Raw genomic sequence first — 21,321 nt, forward strand, 5'->3', positions numbered from 1 at the left:
TAAGCTTAAATAGGAGGAGGAGGTCAATTCTAGAAAGCAAATCCTGTTCAACGTACGGCATTCTTCGTATTGCTCGAGAAATAACAATCTGGTGAAAACTCTATTCAGTAAACAAATGTTAATTATTATTTTTTTATTCAAGAGAATAGTTTGCTTTCGACTGCTTTTCCGTCGCTAGATATTTTGATTTATCCAGTCTACCAGAACATCTGTTCAGTCTACCAGAATATCTGGGTTTTTATCTAATTACTGGCTGTATAAGTACGCAACTATTTGGGTAGAAATACAAACATTTGTATCAATGTATTTTTTCAATAATTTGTTTTGTGGGATTTTTTTGTTCAACCTTAGCTGAAAAGTCATCCGGACATCGAAGATATTCTTCAATTTCATTTTTTTCCCTTTATTTATTGACCTCTTTTGAAAACTTTAATGAGTTTTCTTTAAATATATCAATCATAATCCATTTGATAGACTTTCATGTTTTACCCTGATCGGAAACAAAAGTCCTAGGAATCAGCGGTAATAAAACAAAAAAAAGAGAATCATATAAAGATATATTCGAACATGTGTGTTCTATTCACATAAATATAAGGGCCCGGCCCGAATGCATTAAGCTACTTAGGGTGAGATTTGTTCCGAACAGACGGATTTTTCTAAAGGTTCTTCGATAAATTAGTATTACGATTGGATATTTTCACTTATTGGATTGTATGCATACTGGCCCTGAACTTTTTAATTTATTCATATCAAAATGAAAACACAACAATAAAGGCATAAGGACACGTGTTTTCTTTAAAACATTATAAAGACAAGTAACACAATAAAGATAGAAACACATGATTTAGAATGCAGATTATTTAATTCATATAACTTAAAACAATTCCGTTATCTGTCTGTTTTTGGTTAATATCTACAATATAAATAATATTACATTTTAGGCTGAAATCTACGGTTAAAAACATATTTTAACCAATGTTTTTAAATATGTGTTATTTTACTAGCAAAGACATATTGTGTTTAGTTTATTATACAGAGGGGAATATGATATCACGATATGATGGAAAACACAAACTGTTTGAATAGACAACAATCGGAATAATCTGTTGTCTCTTTTGGGTCCTAAATGCTCTTCAACTTTGTATTTGTTTGGCTTTTTAACTGTTTCGGTCTGGGCGTCACTGATGAGTCTTATGTAGACGAAACGCGCGACTGGCGTATTAAATTATAATCCTGGTACCTTTGAAAGCTATTGTAATCAACATTACTTGTTCATTCATTAGTTAAATTACAAAAAAATCCGATAGATACTAAAATTGAGAATGGAAATGAGGAACGTGTCAGAGAAACCAGACCAAAAAGTAAAACAGAACCCGAAGACCACCAAATCGTCTTCAACACACCAAGAAAATCTTGCATCCGCCAAAATCTGAATCTGTGCAATAAGAAATATAGCTCTCTACAGTTTGTAGGACTGCGAAAGTGCATATTTATACGCATAGTGGTATAATTGTTTTATCGGTCCAGTTTTTTTCGCTATTAATCGATTAGAACTAAATTAAAGACTATTAATATTCAACTGTAATATGTCTACGCTCCAATATTATCCCCATTTAAGAATTTACAATATAATTGCATTATCTGAATGTAAACGAAGTCAAAATTCATTATATGAGAACTAATTAATATTTTAATCTTTGATATATTGTCTTCAATAAAATGTCATTGGCTTTAAATAATATTTCAGTAAGTCCTTTAGGTTTTGCATTTATTTATTTTTTTTATTTTTTGTGACTTTTCTTGTTTGGTTGCAAATAGCAACTATGCAATAAGGTTTAATTGTTAGGAAAAGCTATATGACGTATCTATCTATGTAAAGAGCTGGTATTCCAATTGATAAAACGATACAAAGGAAAGACAGTTATGAATGATTGTCGCCTATATTAAAATCGAGGCAACTAGTTTTTCGTGATTATTGTTGAAGTTAATTTGATACACCAATAGACAAATATTAAAACCATTGAAAATACTGATCATGACAAACTCAAAAACGACCTAAGATTCACCTTTACTAATTAAACTTCTTACCCGATCTTGTTATGCCCCTTTTGGTGGAAGTCTTCCTCCTCCTGAACCAGGATATGTAGGATATGTAGGGTATGTCATTTGAGGGTCTTGTTGGTAAGGTGTACCGTATATAGATCCCGGGTAACTTTGAGGGTACTGAGAATAAGGTGATCCTCCGTAACCACGGTACATTGATGATGTTTGATAATTTCTTAAATATTTACAACATGTTCTCCAGTATCTGGGATAAAATGGTAGCATACAGGTGTATCTCATGGTCCATTCCCTATAACGACATCGCCGACGACAAGTACACCATATTCGTCCTAAATATGAAAGGGATTGATTTAGAAAATCCATACAACAATGTAAAATGAAGCAATTCTGTTTTGAGTAATACATAAGTATACAAATATTTCTACATAAAAATTATGCAGTCGAAAAGAAACATGAAAAAATTACAAGTTTAGTAACTCAATCACTGATTCGAAATAGCTTATGTTATATTGTTAATAGCGTATTAGTTTTACTTTTATCCTTATTGATGTTGTATTTTTTTTTAATTTTAATTTCTTATTTTGATTTTAGCGTTGACAGTCATGCTAACAAATAAGAGGTTTATCTGGCTATAAAACAACATTTAATCAACCATTTTGCACTGTACCAAATCAGGGATATGCTAGTCATTATCAATTCGTTTGAGCTGTTGATTTTGCAATTTACTTAATACGAATTTAGAATTTTTCTCGGAGTTCGTTTTTTTTGTTAATCTACTTTTTTGTTGTATATTTCATCTTCTATTTCAAATATGAGAAAAATGAGCCTAGGTAGCCACGTGGTCCTAATAGTTACTACTGTAATCACTAGAATGTCAACACTGAGGTTAAGAGTTCCAATCCCGCTCGTACGGGTGCACTCGACTCTAATCTTTATTCACCGTGATTGTCAGTTATGCTATCGTAGGTCGCCACGAAATAGGCTTAAGGTAGTGCTTACAAGTGGCGTTAAAACACTTAAAAAATAAAATCAAAATTGATTTTTTCCGAATTAGGCGAAAATTTCGAAATCTAATAACTGATCAGTGGGAAATTTTGCATCAGTTTTCATCAAAGATACAAAGCATATTGTTTGTTACTAAACAATTGTTTATGACGGTATTGGCCAATCACAATTCATTCTGTGCACATGTCCTAAGATGCTTCAAAAAAGACAATTGAGACAGTGTAGTTATTAAGATAAATTTGAATTTTACTTTTGAATATAAAAAAAGAAGATGTGGTATGATTGACAATGAGACAACTCTCCACAAGAGACCAAAATGACAAAGAAATTAACAACTACAGGTCACACTACGGCCTTCAATAATGAGCAAAGCCCACATTGCATAGTCAGCTATAAAAGGTCCCGACATGACAATGTAAAACAATTCACACGAGAAAATTAACAGCCTAATGTATGTACAAAAAATGAACAAAACACTGCATTACAGGCTCCTGACCTGAGAAATGCATATAAAGGTGGTTTCAACGTAGATTGAAAAACAAATACAAACCAGAACTTGAGCCGTATCTGGAGCCATAACCTTGACTTTGTCCGCCTGTATATTCATCATTAGGATACATATCACCTCCGACTTGGCCACCACCAATACCCATCGGTTGTCCCATGCTTCTATAGTACTCAGGTGTGGTTCCTTGAATGAATGGTAAGGCAGCAATGACAAACAAAAAAAGAAGAGTTGGTAGTCCCATTGTTTTGGCTACGTCAAGTGACTTGTTGTAAACCTTATCGACGCTATGCTCAAGTATAGCGTGTTTACTCTACTAGAACTTACTATATATACCCTATACCTTTCATCTTGATAGAGAACAGACATGTTAGTGGCCATTGTATATAATGATTTTGATGGAAATCATCTTTGATCTGCTTGATTGATTAACCTACTTTTACGGTTTGAGGTTGACCAGAATTGATGTTAATTAGAATATGTACATCTTAACATGTATAACAAAATGTTCGGTAAAACGAATCAAAGGTATTTGTATTTATAGCCAAGTGAAGTGTTAATTTGAAGTATAACATAGCTATATTCGAATATGAATTTTATGTTTTTAAAGTTGTATGAGAAGTACAGACCTTAAAAAAATTATAAAGTTAACAATTCAAGAATTTCAGACGCTAATTTCGTGAGCAAATTACCAGAAGTCAGATTAGGGGAAATCAGTTACCTAGTAAAAGAGGGACGAAAGATACTAAAGGGACAGTCAAACTAATAAATCTTAAACAAACTGACAACGCCATGGCTACAAATGAAAAAGACAAACAGAAAAACAATAGTACACATGACACAACATAGAAAACTTAAGAACAAACAACACGAACCCCACCAAAAACTAGGGGTGATCTCAGGTGCTCCGGAAGGGTAAGCAGATCCTGCTCCACATGTGGCAACCGTCGTGTTGCTTATGTGATTACAAATCCGGTAAATAGTCTAATTCGGTAGGTCACATTCATGAAAGGGAAGGGAATTGTAGTTAAGACGTAAGGAACATATCCGATATCATTTGTGAAACGGTTATTCCATAACGGTCAACTAACTCGTGATGGCGACCGTAAAATGCACGAAGGGATGATTTCAACTTCACCATTTGGAACTCTTGGTTTAATAGCTTCCTTGTGAGCAGTAAACCTCTATCACGAAAATCATGATAGGAAATGCAAGCACGGGAATATCGTATCAACTGGGAGATATATACCCCGTATGCAGGTGCTGCTGGAATGTTGCTACTTAGAAATGGTAAGTTCACAATTGGAAAGCTGAAATCATCTCTTTTGTCGTAAAGTTTTGTTTTCAACCGACCCTCATTGTCAATTTCTAGATGTAAGTCAAGATATGAAGCCGACTTAACTGTATCTGTAGTATCCTTTATCTCCAATTCCATGGGATAGATTCGTTCCACCAAATTTTGAATTGTTTAGTGAAAGAACGTCATCTATATATCGGAAAATAGAGTTAAAGGATATTGCTAACTTCTTATCTTTCTTCCTAAGAAGTTCCTGCATGAAGTCAGCCTCATAATAATAAAGAAACAAGTCGGCAAGTAGAGGGGCACAGTTTTTTCCCATTGGGATGCCGACAGTCAGTTGAAAAACACGTCCTCCGAACGTTACAAATATGTTGTCAATCAAGAAATCAAGCATCTTGATAATATCGGTTTCAAAGAATTTTTTGTTTGAATCAGAGTGATTCTTTACAAAGTATGATTTATCCCTCCCTAAGAGAAGAAACGCAAGTCAGGCGTAAATACAAAATTTAATCCTGATATCTTTGATGAGTGTATTTGTAGGTTCTTTACGGTAGAAGGAGATGTTCAACGCACAACCTCCGGACATATCATGGTGTTGTGAAATCTTTTTTTTTTTTTTCCAAACGTGAATAAAGTGTTGTACAAATAATTTGTGTTAGCTAGATAAACAGTGAAATACAGTTTTTACAATATAATTAAATAAAAGAATATGTTACACAAACACTGAGCACACGTATCAAAGTAAGATGACAAAAGTGTTTTACAATGTTACACAAACACTGAGCACACGTATCAAAGTAAGATGACAAAAGTGTTTTACAATGTTACACAAACACTGAGCACACGTATCAAAGTAAGATGACAAAAGTGTTTTACAATGTTACACAAACACTGAGCACACGTATCAAAGTAAGATGACAAAAGTGTTTTACAATGTTACACAAACACTGAGCACACGTATCAAAGTAAGATGACAAAAGTGTTTTACAATGTTACACAAACACTGAGCACACGTATCAAAGTAAGATGACAAAAGTGTTTTACAATGTTACACAAACACTGAGCACACGTATCAAAGTAAGATGACAAAAGTGTTTTACAATGTTACACAAACACTGAGCACACGTATCAAAGTAAGATGACAAAAGTGTTTTACAATGTTACACAAACACTGAGCACACGTATCAAAGTAAGATGACAAAAGTGTTTTACAATGTTACACAAACACTGAGCACACGTATCAAAGTAAGATGACAAAAGTGTTTTACAATGTTACACAAACACTGAGCACACGTATCAAAGTAAGATGACAAAAGTGTTTTACAATGTTACACAAACACTGAGCACACGTATCAAAGTAAGATGACAAAAGTGTTTTACAATGTTACACAAACACTGAGCACACGTATCAAAGTAAGATGACAAAAGTGTTTTACACTGAGCACACGTATCAAAGTAAGATGACAAAAGTGTTTTACAATGTTCAGCGTTTTAAAAAATATAAGAGGTCGGGTATATCTGTTCAAAAGATAGAAATTCCAGAGAAACAGAAAATTGGAGTAAATGGCAAAGGTTTCGATCCACTTTATTTCTACAGATAGTGTATACCGATATAATTTTGTGACATTTTTTAAAATTACGAGATAAAAAATAGCTGGTATGTACAAAACACTTTCATTACAATATCTCAGTGAAAAGAAACCTGTATCGTAAGCTCTTGATATTCCTACACTGGAAGACACTATTTTCAAAACTAAATAAACTCATCATAGATACCAGGACTGCATTTTGTACATACGCCAGACGCGTGTTTCGTCTACAAAATACCCATCAGTGACGCTCGAATCCAAAAAAGTTAAAAAGGCAAAATAAAGTACGAAATTGAAGAGCATTGAAGCGAAGGTTTCTTTTCAGTTATGATGTATGTAACGTTATTTAAAGCGTAACTTTTTTTCATATTTTGCTATTCGCGTGATTCACATGCAGTTTCACATATGCACTTTAATGCTTAAACAAGAACAATTTTTAATGTAACCATTTTTATTATTATTTTTATTTTTATTTTATATATATGCTGTCATTATTGTTAAAATGTCAAAGAGACAGTGTTTTACGAAATAAAACATGACATTTAAACAACAGTATAATTGTTTTGTTTTTATTTGCTCTTACAAGGATTGATTTCTACTAAAACATCTATAGATATACTACTACATATTGTACTCCATTATAAGACAATAGGCCAATATTTATGTTAGGATTCATTATGTGAAATTTTATGACCACTTAATGTTATGTTTTACACTGACCTTCATTTTGTTTTGTATATTATGTTAACTTGGTGTTCAAATTCAATGTCGTTTTGTAATTAGCTAATTTACGTTAGAAACATTTCTGATTTCAACAAACTTGAATGGTTTGTTGAATGCATATGTCACCGTTGTCAATATTTGTATCGTAAAATTGTTTGATTTGTCTTTCATCAGCTAATTTATTGCATTCATTTTACTCTACATTTCATCATATGCACTACGTTTCACTTAGACAGTTCAAATTTACGTCTCTAGCTAATTTTATGTACATGTAAATCCAAACGTTAATGCGTCAGCTTTAATACAAATATGATTGTTCCAACGCAAGAAAATACAAGAGCATTGTAAAAATACTCCTTATTAAGAGAGCTGTTGCAGAACTCACGTATCGAGGAAGTATTCGTTTATGGCGGAACGTATATGAAGTATTTGTGAATATACTAAAGTGAGTATTACATGTATTCGTAACATACACGATTGTTTCATTCCTATATCCTTACGTGAATAATTGGAGGTAAATAAAAATAAGACGTGTCAATCGATTGGTGTAGTAACTGTTTCGTTGACCTTTTTAACGATTAAAGCGAAAATTTCTGAATAGGCCGTTTGAATTCTATATCGTCTATAATCACGGTATGTATAGTGTACGGCTAGGATCGTAGTTTGACGAATGATTTGATCAGGCTTTTTCGAGTGTGACCACGTTTTGTCGAGTGATTATGATAAAAAAAAATGTAAACAAACAGACTTCCTTTCTGACAGACGTGTTACAGACGCTTGAGTTTAACATACAAAGATAGACATGGTGTGTTTGTATTGCAGATAAAAATAATCTATTATAAATTCGATATTATTTTTTGTTAAAAACTTGAATTTAGCCTTAAAATGCTTTTATTCCAAAAAACTGAATACAGCCAATTTTTAACTTATACCAAGGCAAATGTCGACGAAAATGCATGGATGGAATCCTTATATCCTTAGATATACAGACACTTTACAAAAAATCTTTTTATTGCATTGAAAACGGTATTTTGAGACTAAATTCATTTCCATGTGTTCGAGTTTTTTTCGCGAGCAGTCCGGGCTATTTCAAGGGCGTCCGTGTTTTATCGAGTGATACATACAAATTTCCTATAGCTTAAAATGTTAAACATCAGTGTATTTACGTTTAAAAACAATAAAAAATAAGAGTTCAAATTATGAACTTTTTAAGGCACGAAACCATTTCATTCAGTTTGATGATGGTGTACTACGATAAAACTTTATAAAAAAGTATCGTTCGTTTGTATATATTGTTGTTTGTTACTTCTGATAAATCACATGTTCATTATATATACCCATGATGCCAACAATCTAATGTTAGCATAGACAATTTTGATTCAGACGTAAATACAATAGTGTTTTAAGCTGATGAACTATTCATTTCATTGTTAACTGTCTGTATAATTATGAATTCAAATTTAATTTTAAATGGGAATAAAAACTGATCGGATTTAGTGTGTGTATGTTTTTTTTTTTGTTTTTTTTTTTATGATTTTATTTTGTGGAGGCAGGAGGCGACTTCTTCTTAAATTAGAATATTTCTTATTACATAGCATTTTTCTGATTCTTCTCTGCAGTCCAGTAGGTTTCCTACTGCGTTTTTCATTAACAGCTGTGCCATGAGCGCATGGTTGTAGCTTATTATCTATATTTTGCATGCATAGACATTTCTCGTATCACACTGCATAGTATGTCATACGAACAAAATGATACGAACATCTGCGTTAATTTAATTTGCTCATCCATATTCATAAGTTGATATTATGGCATCTCATTGGCTATTCTTTAAAGGATACGACGATGTATATTTCGTGTGAAACATACTACACCAAGGATTCACGTATTTTTTTTATTTAAGACAATGAGAGTATTAACCATATCAAGACAATGAGGTTAACAACAACTTATGAGAATGGGATATCGTTTGATATCAACTCTCGTTATTTAATTCAAATAGAATAAACTCACCGTATTATATTGAAATCCAATAACTAGAGTTGACATCAAGCGATATCCGTTCTCACTTGTTATGAAACCTAAAAATAATTACTCAATGTCAGATCAAAACTTTATGAAAAAGTAAAGAGAGGTTAAAAGTATCTAAATCTATGTAAATCAGTCACCAAAGTTTCGTGAAAACTTCTAAAAGCACTTTTAAAATATCGTCTAAAACCTGTAAAGTCAACGTTTAGCTCATCTGGCCAAAAAGGGTCAAGTGAGATTTTCCCATCACTTGGCGTTCGTCTCTGTCCGTCTTCGTCGTCCGTTAAGTTTTACAAAAATTATTTCATCTGAATCTACTGGACCAAATTCATTATAGAAAGAGATACTTGTAAACAACCAGAATGCTTAGTAAAGTAAATATTACACAAGCAAGTCACCGTCACAAAAACAGAGAACTTTGTCATGAATTCTATTCTTGTCTCCAATGTTTACGTAGTGTCCTATGTTTTATATGCACTGCAGCACATAGACCAATGTGATCGTTAGAGCCTCTAGTTTTTTAATAAAATCCAATATCTCGGAAACGTAAAATCTAAATTTTTCAAAATCCGAAAGGGAGGATACATTAATATATATAAACAATTATTTTGCGACTTGCTGACGACAGACAGACAACGGTATAGCATAAAACGTCCTGTATAAAAAAATCTGGGGTTCACCACGAAAAATATTATCAGCTGTAACAACAAAAGAAATGAAGTTGAAAAGATTATAAGTCCCCTGCATTGTGTTCTAACGACCTTTTTATAAAGAAATCAAAAAATTCTAATTGAATACTGTGGTAGAACGTTTTTCGAACAGATTTAAATTGAAAAAGTTTTTTTATCACAATTTTCTTCGAAAAAACCTGGACCATTTGTTAAAAAAACCCGGACGATTTCACGGTTGCTCTCAAACAAATAGACAATAATAAATACTCATTATTTTGTTAGATACAAGGATATTGTGCTTCTTTGTAGATTTAAACATGTAAAGTAATCAAAATAAGTAAGGTAATCATGAAACACACCTGTATGATTACGAATAAGCAGGTAATTGGCCTGTTCGCATTTATTTTCAATCGAAAAAGATGGACCAAATCACTCGAAAAAACACAATCCTAGCCGGACACTATACCGGACACTAAACCTACCGTTTTTAAGAAATCAAATTTACGAACATCCTAAACATTAAAGAGGTCTTTCAATTGTCTGTAGAAAAGTAATTTTAAAATTGAAACTTAGAGCATCTTTAGTATAATTAGGTAATATACTTTTTACATGCAAGACAACGTGCATACTGTTAACAGTCTTGCAACTTGTATTCAACGGTAGATTGTCATATGGGGATACAAGAGGGGCGAAAGATACCAGAAGGTCAGTCAAACTCATAGATTGAAAGTAAACTGACAATGCCATGTCTAAAAATTAAAAAGGCAAACAGATAAATAATAGTACACAAGATACAACATAGAAAACTAAAGACAAAGCAACACGAGCTCTACCAAAACCTTGTGGTGATCTCAGGTGATCAGTAAGGATATCCTGCTCCACATGTGGCACTTGCCGTGTTAATTATATTATTACAAATCCGGTAAATAGTCTAATTCGGTAGGTCACATTCGTGAAAAAGTGAAGGTTATTGTAGTTACGACACTAGGAATATGTCCGATATCATCTGTGAAACGGTTATTCCATAACGGTCAACCAACTCGTGATAGCGTCAGTAAAATTAAGGAAGGGATGATTTCAAATTCACCATTTGGAACTATTGATTTAATAGCTTCCTTGTGAGCATCAACCTTCTATCAAGGAAATCATGATAGGAAATACAAGCCCGGGAATATCGTATCAATTGAGAGACATATACTCCGTATGCAGGCGCTGCTGGAATGTTGCTATATAGACATGGAAAGTTCACAAATGGGAAACTGAAATCATCTCTTTTGTCGTAAAATTTTGTTTTCAACCGACCCTCATTGTTAATTTCTAGATGTTAGTCAAGATATGAGGCAGATTTAACTGTATCTGTAGTATCCTTTATATCTAGTTCGATGGGATATATTCGTTCAACATAGTCACCAAATTTTGCATTATTTAGTGAGAGAAAATCATATGAATAGCAGAACGTAAAAAGTTAAACGATATTTCTATCTTCTTATCTTTCTTCCTAGGAAGTTCCTGTATGAAGTCAGCCTCATTATAATAAAGTCTGCAAGAAAAGGGGCACCACTGGTTCCCATTGGAATTCCGACAGTTGAAAAACACGTCTTCCAAACGTAACGAATTTGTTGTCAATCAAGAAATCAAGCATTTTTGAGGTAGTTTGTGTTCGCATCCTTACACAGATTCTTTACATAGTAGGATGTATTCCTCCCCAAGACAAGATACTTGTATCTACGTTCGCCATTCTTTTTTATGAAAAAAAAAGCAATACCAACTCTTTCAATTTGTCTTTTAGTTTGAAATGGGGAGTGCTTGTGTAAAGTGTAGAAAAGTCAAATGTTTTAAGACTATTGCCAGATGAGAGAGTCTGAGATTGTATGTACTCTAAAAGATCTTTAGAATTTTTTAGTATCCACATCTGATTCACGCCACCTCTAGAATAGGCAGTTGCACAAGAACTTTGGAGCCCGGCTTTGATTGCTGATAAAAAAAGATGTTGATAATTTAGAAAAAGGTTTCTTGGAGCACTTGAAAGACCCATCAATATACCGTTGTATGTAAGGACACTTTTTTTAGTTTTGATATCCAATACAGTGATGGAATATCCAGTTTGTCATTATTGATTGAAATTCCAAAGGAATATAAAACAGATCTATGATTATCAGGGATTTCCTCTTTGGCCATCTATTGGCAGGTACTCGTTTTATTCGACGATATTAAAGGATTGAATGTTCCAAGGTATAAACATATATATGATTTATCATGTTTATCTTGTTGATAATTCTTCACTTGGCTTGATTTTCATTCTGGAGCTATCGAAATAACGTGGTACACGAGAAATACCTTATTTTGGCGAACTATAGTTTATCTAAAGCTATACGAAAACGTCAGAAAGAAGTATAAAATATATCCAAATTCAACAACAGGCTATGCACAACTAAATAGAAACATCACTGATAAATGAATTAAAAGACGAATGACTTTTTTTTTCATTTATCAGTCAAATTCGAAGTGAAGACAGTATTCAAAACAAATCATGGAAAACTGAAGACTGAACAACACAAACACTCTTTATGATTAAGGATCACCTCTGGCGCATTTGAAACACGAAAGCAGATCATGCACTACATATGGCATCCGTCAAGGTGCTTATGTGAGTAAATATCCGTGGATACGTTTTATTCGGTAGACAATTATTTTGTACAGCGTTAAAGGACTTTGCATTTCACTGGCTCATTTTATTATCCTGTCTCTTTAAAAACATAAAAACACATGTGCCTCGAAATTTTGCTTTATTTCAATAGTTTGTGTTTTTATAACTATTTCAGTTTGTATGTAATCTTCGTTTCCTGTGGACAGTAATTAATGCTTTCAAAGGATCATCCCATCAAGTTATATCAGAACATATATGTTTAATTAATATTGTAAGACGACCAATTATCGACACATTTGAAAGATATATTTTAGTTGGAAACAGTTGACATTTAGAGATATTAGAGACAGATAAGCAAACGAAAGACCTAAACAAAATGTCATGATCAAAATAGATCCAAATAAAGAGAAACAATTAATATCAAATGCAGATTATTTAATTCGTATTATCACTAATATATTCCTTATCTGTCTGTTCGTTCTGTGACTGGTTTCTGTCTAAAATAGAAAAAGTTATGGCCTATATTAATGTTTGAAATGGTATTTTGAATTACCTTCAAGGCAAATGTTCTCCAAATCCATTTTTGTATTAATTCAAGTCAATGATTTGTGTATATGCACCAGCTTTGAAGTGTAAAAATTATCAACAACACAGATAATAACTAACTTAACATTAACTATTATAAAGGCTTCTTACCTTTGATACTTAAACACCTTTTGGTGGAAGTCTTTCTCCTCCGGAACCAGGATTTGTAGGGTATGTAGGGTATGTCATTTGTGGGTCTTATTGGTAAGGTGATGTTCCACCGTACATATATCCTGGGTAGCTTTGAGGGTACTGAGAATAAGGTGATCATCCATAACCTCGGTACATCGATGCTGTTTGATAATTTCTTAAATATTTACAACATGTGTTCCAGTATCTGGGGTAAAATGGAACTACACAAGTTTATCTCATTGTCCATTCCCTAGAACGACAGCGCCGACGGCAAGTACACCATATTCTCCCTGTAAATAACAGAAGCTGATATAAATAAGAAATACACCAATATAAATTGAAGCAATTCTTTTTTCCAAATACTACATATTAATATTACAAGTGCCATATATGCAGTTTAAAGATAGCAAATACATATTTTAGGTTAATGATTTACTTTGAATAGCTTTTCTATTCTACTTTGAGGTGCTTCTTTCGCTTTGTGTGATATGATTCTCTTTTTTTCTATCCATAACGATTCAGTGTAAAGACGTCATTAACTGTCAGAGAAAAACATGACCTTGTTCAATGCCAAGTTACAGGTATCGACAGATTGTAGATCCATGAAGGTGTATATGTATATAACAATAACATTTAGTTTGCTTTTAAATTACTGATAACAAAATCAATATTTATACCAATAAAACAATATTCAATGATAGTATTACAGTGTTGAATTGGTAACCTTTTATGAAAAGTAAATTCAAAGGATTAATAAGTTTATCAGGATCGTTTGTAAATTTCTAGGCACGGTTATACATATTTCCGTAAAATTGAGGATGTGCTATTCCGTTTAAAATAAGTACAACCAAACTTTAAAAAAAAAATCTTTATAACTATTGAAGAATTTAGTAAAGGGTTTAAGTAATTTGTTGTAACGAAATCCCTGGCTTAATAACATATCAGTAATACATAGATTATGTATTGAAATCGAATACGTCACAATAGACACGGGCATAGAGAACGAGTTGTGAAATATAAACACCGTAAGATGGTGCTAAAAGAACATCACCATTCAAAAAGGGAGAATTAACAATAGGGAACGAAAATCGTCTTTTTTGTCGTAAATTTCAGTGTGAATTTTTCTGTTGAAAACCGAAATATCTAAATCTAGGAAAAGGGCAGTTATTGCCGTTTAAATTTGATTTACTCAAAATACATTGTAAATTCTTTTGGTTGAATTTCTGCAGTAAATTGGGAAAATTCTTGATTTATTAACTACATGTATTGAGTTTGGTCATAAATTGTGATTCCTAACAGTACAAAAAAAAGTCTGCTATTGAAGGATCGCATTTAGTGCCCATAGGAAAACCTACAAAAAAAGCCTGTCGATAAATTGTTTTTGACGTTATCCATGTTATCGATTAATCCTAAATCGTGTGTATTCGTTTGTGAAATAATTCCTATGATGCTTCAAAAGATGAAAATTAAATATCTAGATAACTATCAATCTTTTTTTACAGACAAAACATTAAACTGAAATGCGATACATACCAGAGCTTGAGCCGTAGCTGGAGCCATAACCTTGACCTTGTCCGGCTGTATATTCATCATTAGGATACATATCACCTCCGATTTGGTCACCACCAATACCCATGGGTTGTCCCATGCTTCTAAAGTACTCAGGTGTGGTTCCTTGAATGAATGGTAAGGCAGCAATGACAAATAAAACAAGAAGAGTTGGTAGTCCCATCTTGAAGGCTACGTCAAGTGACTTGTGGTTAACCTTAGTGCAAATATGGCCATGCGTAACGTTCTTGGATTACTAGCAATGGTATATATTCCCAAAACTACTCAACTTGATGGAGAACAGACATGTTAGTGGCCATTGTGTATAATGATTTTGATTGTAATCATCTTTGATCAGCTTGATTGATTAACCTACTTTCACGTATTGAGGTTGACCGTATTTGATGTAAATTAGAATATAAACATCTTAATATATACAACAAAATGTTCGGTAAAAAGATTCAAAGGTATGTGAAACGATTTCTAAATACAGTGTTAATTTGAAGAATCACATAACTATAATCGAACATGAATTTTATGTTTTCATAGTTGTATTAGAAGTAAAGTCATACAAAAAAATACCATGTTAACAATTCAAAAATTTCAGACGTTAAGTTCGTATGCTAAGGAACAGAATTCGGAAAAAGAAACCATTTTTAGAATTAAATGCTTCTTTAAGTTTTGATTGATGTAACGCGGTTAACCGTGTTACTTTTTTCATATTTGGCATTTGCGCGTTTCACATTCAGATTTATTAATGCATTTGAAAGCGTTAGCCAGAAATTATTATTTTTGTTTTTATTTATTATAATTATTATATATATATAAATATATAATCATTACTGTTGAATTGTTAAAGAGGGAAGTTTTCATTTTATTATGATAAAAAACATGACATTTTAACAACTGTGTGATTGGTTCCTACTAAAACATCTATAGATGGAATAATAAATGTTGGACTTCATTATAACACATTAGGCCAATATTTATATTGTTGTTGTGTTTCTTGCAATAGTATATACAGTTTTGGCAATTTGTGTGTGAATCAAAGTAATTGAAAAGCTATGGCCACGTAATTTTATGTTTTACATTGAACATGGTTTTGTTTTATATATTTCGATGAATTAGTCGTCAAATTTAATATCTTCTTTGTAATTTACTGCACTCTGTAGGTTTTTTAATGCACATGTCACCGTTATTCAAAAATGTATAGTCAAGATGTTCGATTTGTCTTTCATCAGTTTATTTATTGCATAAATTCCGCTTTACGTTTCATCATACGCAATACTACGTCGGACTAAGACGGACGACAGTTCAAATTCATGTCACTACAAATTTATGTACATGTAATCTCAAACATTGATATGTTCGCTATAGTAAAAACATGACTGCATCCACGCATTAAAATACAAAACCAATGTTAACATACGCACTATCTACCGATGATTTTAGTATTTCATTTTATGCGTAATCACCTTACATGATGTACACTTACTAGCTGAAACAATCATAACAGGATCTATATATTTATTTATTTTTGTCGGTAGCATTTCGTGGTTTGAGATAAACTCGCGCTTTCAGAGATATTTAATTCCATGGTTTTGCCGACGTTTGCAAACGAGCTTTTGATTGAATTTTTCATTCGTTGAACATTTAAATTCGTGGTTCATCTGTTCTTACGAAACCCACAAAAATATGTATCCAACAAATATTGATTAATCCTCAGTATGTTCAAAAAATATTATATGCATCAATTTATCATGTTTACATACTAGTATTATACTCAAAATATATAAAAAGATTCGATACAACGTTTCCGTACTGTTTACATAGCTGAAATGACTGACCCAAAGCTATAAAGTATCAAGTTTCCGTACTTGTTCATGACTTGATTTTGTAGTGTTTATTCAATTTTGTAGTGTTTATTCAATTGTGTAGTGTTTATTCAATTTTGTAGTTCGTTATAGTCCGTTAGATAAGGTTCCTTTTTACATATCAATTTACGTATCGTCTACAAAGAAAACACTTTTGGATAAGAGAGCTGGTAACAATCATTCACTGTGGATGCAATGACAAAATTGATGGTGTAAATATTTTCCCTAGTCCCTGGTGAAGTACTGTCAATAAATTACAATTGTGCTAGATGAAATAGAAGTCCTGGTCACAGAAATTATACACCGCCCGTCGTCTATTATGGTTCAAAAGCTTTTATAAATACACCATATCAGAAATAAAGTATATTCAACCAGATTCAACCCACCATTTTAAGAATTATTTTATTATATGTCCTGTACCAAGTCAGGAAAATTGCAATTGTTATTTTATAGTTCGTTTCTGTGTGTGCTACATATTAATGTTGTGTTTCTGTTGTGTAGTTGTTTTCCTCTAATATTTGATGCGTTTCCAAACTAACCAAAATTAAGCGAACTATAGAATTCCCAAGAACAACAGGTTACGTATGGATAAAGTTGATGATTTTGTTTTGTAAAGAACCGTATTAACACAGATAGACGACTTCACACTAAATATATGACAAACGGGATGATTTCAACTTCCCTATTATCATATCCCAATTCTCAGTGGTAACATACTCTCTGATCTGTCGTGTGGTATTTACATATCTCGATTGATACGATATGCTGGCGTATGTTCCCACTATACATACATCAATTTCAGGAGTGTGCTCCTTCGGCAGGAACTTCTCCAACAGAGTTATAAGGGAGAACTATTAAATATGACACTGTGTTCGTAAATTGTATGAACACCATGACAATGGTTGATCTCTACGAAGTGTCTGTGTCTTAACTAACTACTGACACGTTTACAGCGTCTGAGATTGTGGTTTAACACCTACAAATGTATGTTGTCTGTCTGCAAAGAACAAAACATGACCTATTCCCGAATATGGTTTGCATGTTGAGTTGACTATTATATTGTATATTTGTTCATTTCTCTTTGATGAGTGTTTTTTTTCGTGAGTGTGTGCTATATTTCTGTCACGTATATATTTATTAAAAAGCTATAAAACCAACAATTTATTATATAAATGTCAGGAATATGGCAGTTTGTATCAAATAGTTTGATTTTATGTATGTTGGCATTTGCTTTGTTGTATATTCAGTTTTCCTCTTAAAGGTGACGTGCTTCCTTTGGTTTGTGTTTGCCACTATAGATACTGAAAATCATCAAGGAATTATATCAGAACATTTATGTGTAATTCACATTGCAAAGAGACACATGTAAACGATGTATTCGTGTTAGCAACAGTTAGCATTAAGAGATATAAGAGGTAAAATAAGCAGAAAAATGTCATGATAAAAGTATATCCAAATAAAGAGAAACAAATAATATCAAATGCAGATTATTTAATTCGTATCATCACTAATATATTCGTCATCTGTCTGTTCGTTCTATGGCTGGTTTCTGTTTACAATAAAAATAAAATATATAATAAGATGTGTCTACAACAGAAAAATAATAACTTTAAGACCTAAATCAATGTTCCAAATACTTTTGGACTATTTCTAAATTCTTTAGAACATGTTAATTTGACATAAATATGATCTCACCAATTTTATTGGAATTGATTGTTAGGACCACGGTTGTACTGTTGTTCAACTTGTTTCACGAAATTTTCACTTAAATCTTTGGCTTACATCATTCCTTAGGTCATAATTCATGACTTACTTTTTTACCGACACTTCTATGACAGACAAGTGAACAATTAGGACCACGTGGTTACCAAGGTTTATTTTGTCCAATCAGTCTTTCAAATCTAGTAGAAAGAGATTGTCACTGATATGAGATAGAGAATAAAACACATCAAATATAATTGAATGAAAAATAAATCATAAGTCAGAAACTCTATCAAGAAGAATAATTTTATAAATTGTTTGCTTCTTTGAAGACTTTTTCTTGGAGAGGAGGTATGTCATCAGATGGTGCAGATTGGTAGCTATCACGTTATTGATTAATATAAAAATATGTTTGTTCCTGTTCTGATCTATAAAACTATGAGGATGTTTGTACTTAAAATGCTTACAAGGTAACCCATTGTTTAGTTACAGATTCACATTCTCACATGGGAAAGCTTGAAAGTAAGATAATTATCAATATGCTTAATAAAACAAACTCTAACGCTACTCTTTATGCATGCTAAATGCAAATTCAATTAGCAGTTATTTTCTAAAATGCAGTAATGTGATAATATCGATTTCATCTACGTCTGTGTATGTTAAAACGCTTGCTTATTTGAATTACCTACCACGCCAACGTTTTCCAAATCCAGTCTTGTATGCCTTACATTCCATATAGAAGTCAATGATTTATGATTTTAATACGCAGATGCACCAGCAGACCAGTATCAAAATCACCAACAATTCAGATCAGAACACCCCTAACGTTTAAGTATTCTTACCTTTCATATCTAAGCACCTTTTGGTGGAAGTCTACCTCGTCCCATACCGGGATATGTAGAGTAACTCATTTGAGGGTCTTGTTGGTAAGGGGATGTCCCACCGTACATAGATCCTGGGTAACTTTGAGGGTATTGAGAGTAAGATGATCCTCCATAACCACGGTACATTGATGATGTTTGATAATTTCTTAAATATTTACAACATGTTCTCCAGTATCTGGGGTTAAATGGCACCGTACATGTGTATCTGAAAGTCCATTCACTATAACGACAGCGCCGACGACAAGAACACCATATTCGCCCTAAAATGAACAGAAACTGATTAAAGAGAGGTAATAATGAAAATAATGAATTTTTGTTTCCAAATACACATTATTATACTACTAGTGCCATATATACTGTTTAAATGTAGCGAGTATATATTTCAGGTTAATTACTCACTTCGAATAGCTTTTTATCTCTGATACGAGGTGCTTATTTCGCTTTTTAAAAAACGACGTGCTATGATTCTCCGTATATCTAAACTTAACGCAGATTTAGAGATTTACATAGTGATGACTGTAAGAATTTACCTCCCACGTAAATCCACAAGTATTGTTACTTTGTGCAAACACTATGAAAAAACTGAAAATAATAAAAAAAAATCTGCAATATTTCATGAATGATCTTGGCGCATGTACATCAGTCGAATAGCTGAAGATTATTTCGTTACGTGTACGCTCTTAATTCGGATAATAGCAAATCAAAATTCAGATATTTTATAGATGTTGGTACATTTTTTATTCTTTCGCATTTTTCGCACGTTCATTGTGGCTCGCTCCTGCGTTAGGACATGTCAAAAGTTGTTTAGAGGAAAAACGATACATACCAGAGCTTGAGCCGTAGCTGGAGCCATAACCTTGACTTTGTCCGCCTGTATATTCATCATTAGGATAGATACCTCCTCCGGCTGGGTCACCACCAATACCCATGGGTTGTCCCATGCTTCTAAAGTACTCAGGTGTGGTACCTTGGATGAATGGTAAGACTGCAAAAACAAATAAAAGAAGAAGAGTTGGAAGTCTCATTATGATGGCTAGGTCCAGTGACTTGTTGATAACCCGAGTGAATATATGACCAAGTGTACCGTGCTTGGTCTACTAGTAATGGTATATATACCCAAAACTACTCAACTTGATGGAGAACAGACGTGTAAGTGGCCATTGTATATAATAATTTTGATGAAAACTGTCTCTGAAATGCTTGATTGATTAACCTTCTTTTACGAATTGAGGTTGACCAAATTTGATGTTAATCAAGATATGTACATATGTATATGTACAAAAAAAATGTTCGATAAAAAGAATCAAAGGTATTTGAAACTATTGTTAAATACAGTGTTAATTTGAAATATAACATAACTTGATTCGAACATGAGTGTATGTTTTCATTGTTATTACACGGTCATTGATAATATTGTTACGATTTGAAGGTCGACATTTTTACTAAGGTTTAACTTGCGTAAATAAGATAGATATGTTTATAGTATCAATGTGGTCCCTGTTTCACACTTGCTACATACAGATGTCCGTTGTTGTGTCCTGATTCGTATTTTTCAGAGGAAATAGCTAACATTGACCCTTCTATATATACTGAGTCTTTTCATCTATATATCGACTTATGTATATGTGTAAAAGAGGGAAGAAAGATAACAGTACAACATAAGAACGAACTATTAAAATCAGTTGAAAAAAGATTAAAAAAGAGAGACGACAGATACCAGAGGGACAGTCAAACTCATAAATCGAAAATAAACTGACAACACCATGGCTAAATATGAAAAAGACAAACAGACAAACAATAGTACACTTGACACAACATAGAAAACTGAAGAATAAGTAACACGAACCCCACCAAAAACTAAGGGTGATCTCACGTGCTCCGGAAGGGCAAGCAGATCCTGCTCCACATGTTGCACCCGTCGTGTTTCTCATGTTATAACACATCCGGTAAATAGTCTAATTGTTGATGTTGTATTTTTTCCTATCTAATTCCAGTATTAAGCGCCAAATGTAACGTTACATCTTCCTGTTCTTGTTAATGTATAACTTATAAAATTGAGAATGGAAAT

General features: G+C 32.7%; 2 protein-coding genes across 3 annotated transcripts; both read right to left on the minus strand.

Moving 5' to 3' along the window:
- Positions 1-843: 843 nt before the first annotated feature.
- Positions 844-14,945, minus strand: LOC139496429 (uncharacterized). Of its 2 annotated transcripts, none has more exons than XM_071285028.1 (3): positions 14,780-14,945; positions 2,089-2,393; positions 844-913 (listed from the first exon to the last, which is right to left on the minus strand). In XM_071285028.1, exons 1-2 carry the CDS (start codon positions 14,892-14,894, stop codon positions 2,098-2,100), a joined length of 411 nt encoding a protein of 136 aa, XP_071141129.1. In that variant the 5' UTR covers positions 14,895-14,945; the 3' UTR covers positions 844-913; positions 2,089-2,097. The 2 variants fall into 2 exon arrangements, with proteins under 2 accessions (XP_071141129.1, XP_071141128.1); XM_071285027.1 differs by lacking the exon at positions 14,780-14,945 and adding an exon at positions 3,620-3,866.
- Positions 14,946-19,216: 4,271 nt separating this feature from the next.
- On the minus strand, positions 19,217-20,319 carry LOC139495002 (uncharacterized). The gene is made up of 2 exons (XM_071283117.1): positions 20,080-20,319; positions 19,217-19,513 (listed from the first exon to the last, which is right to left on the minus strand). Exons 1-2 carry the CDS (start codon positions 20,276-20,278, stop codon positions 19,221-19,223), a joined length of 492 nt encoding a protein of 163 aa, XP_071139218.1. The 5' UTR covers positions 20,279-20,319; the 3' UTR covers positions 19,217-19,220.
- Positions 20,320-21,321: the final 1,002 nt, after the last annotated feature.

The sequence above is a fragment of the Mytilus edulis genome, chromosome 11 (genome assembly GCF_963676685.1).
Source record: "Mytilus edulis chromosome 11, xbMytEdul2.2, whole genome shotgun sequence".
Classification (NCBI taxonomy): domain Eukaryota; kingdom Metazoa; phylum Mollusca; class Bivalvia; order Mytilida; family Mytilidae; genus Mytilus; species Mytilus edulis.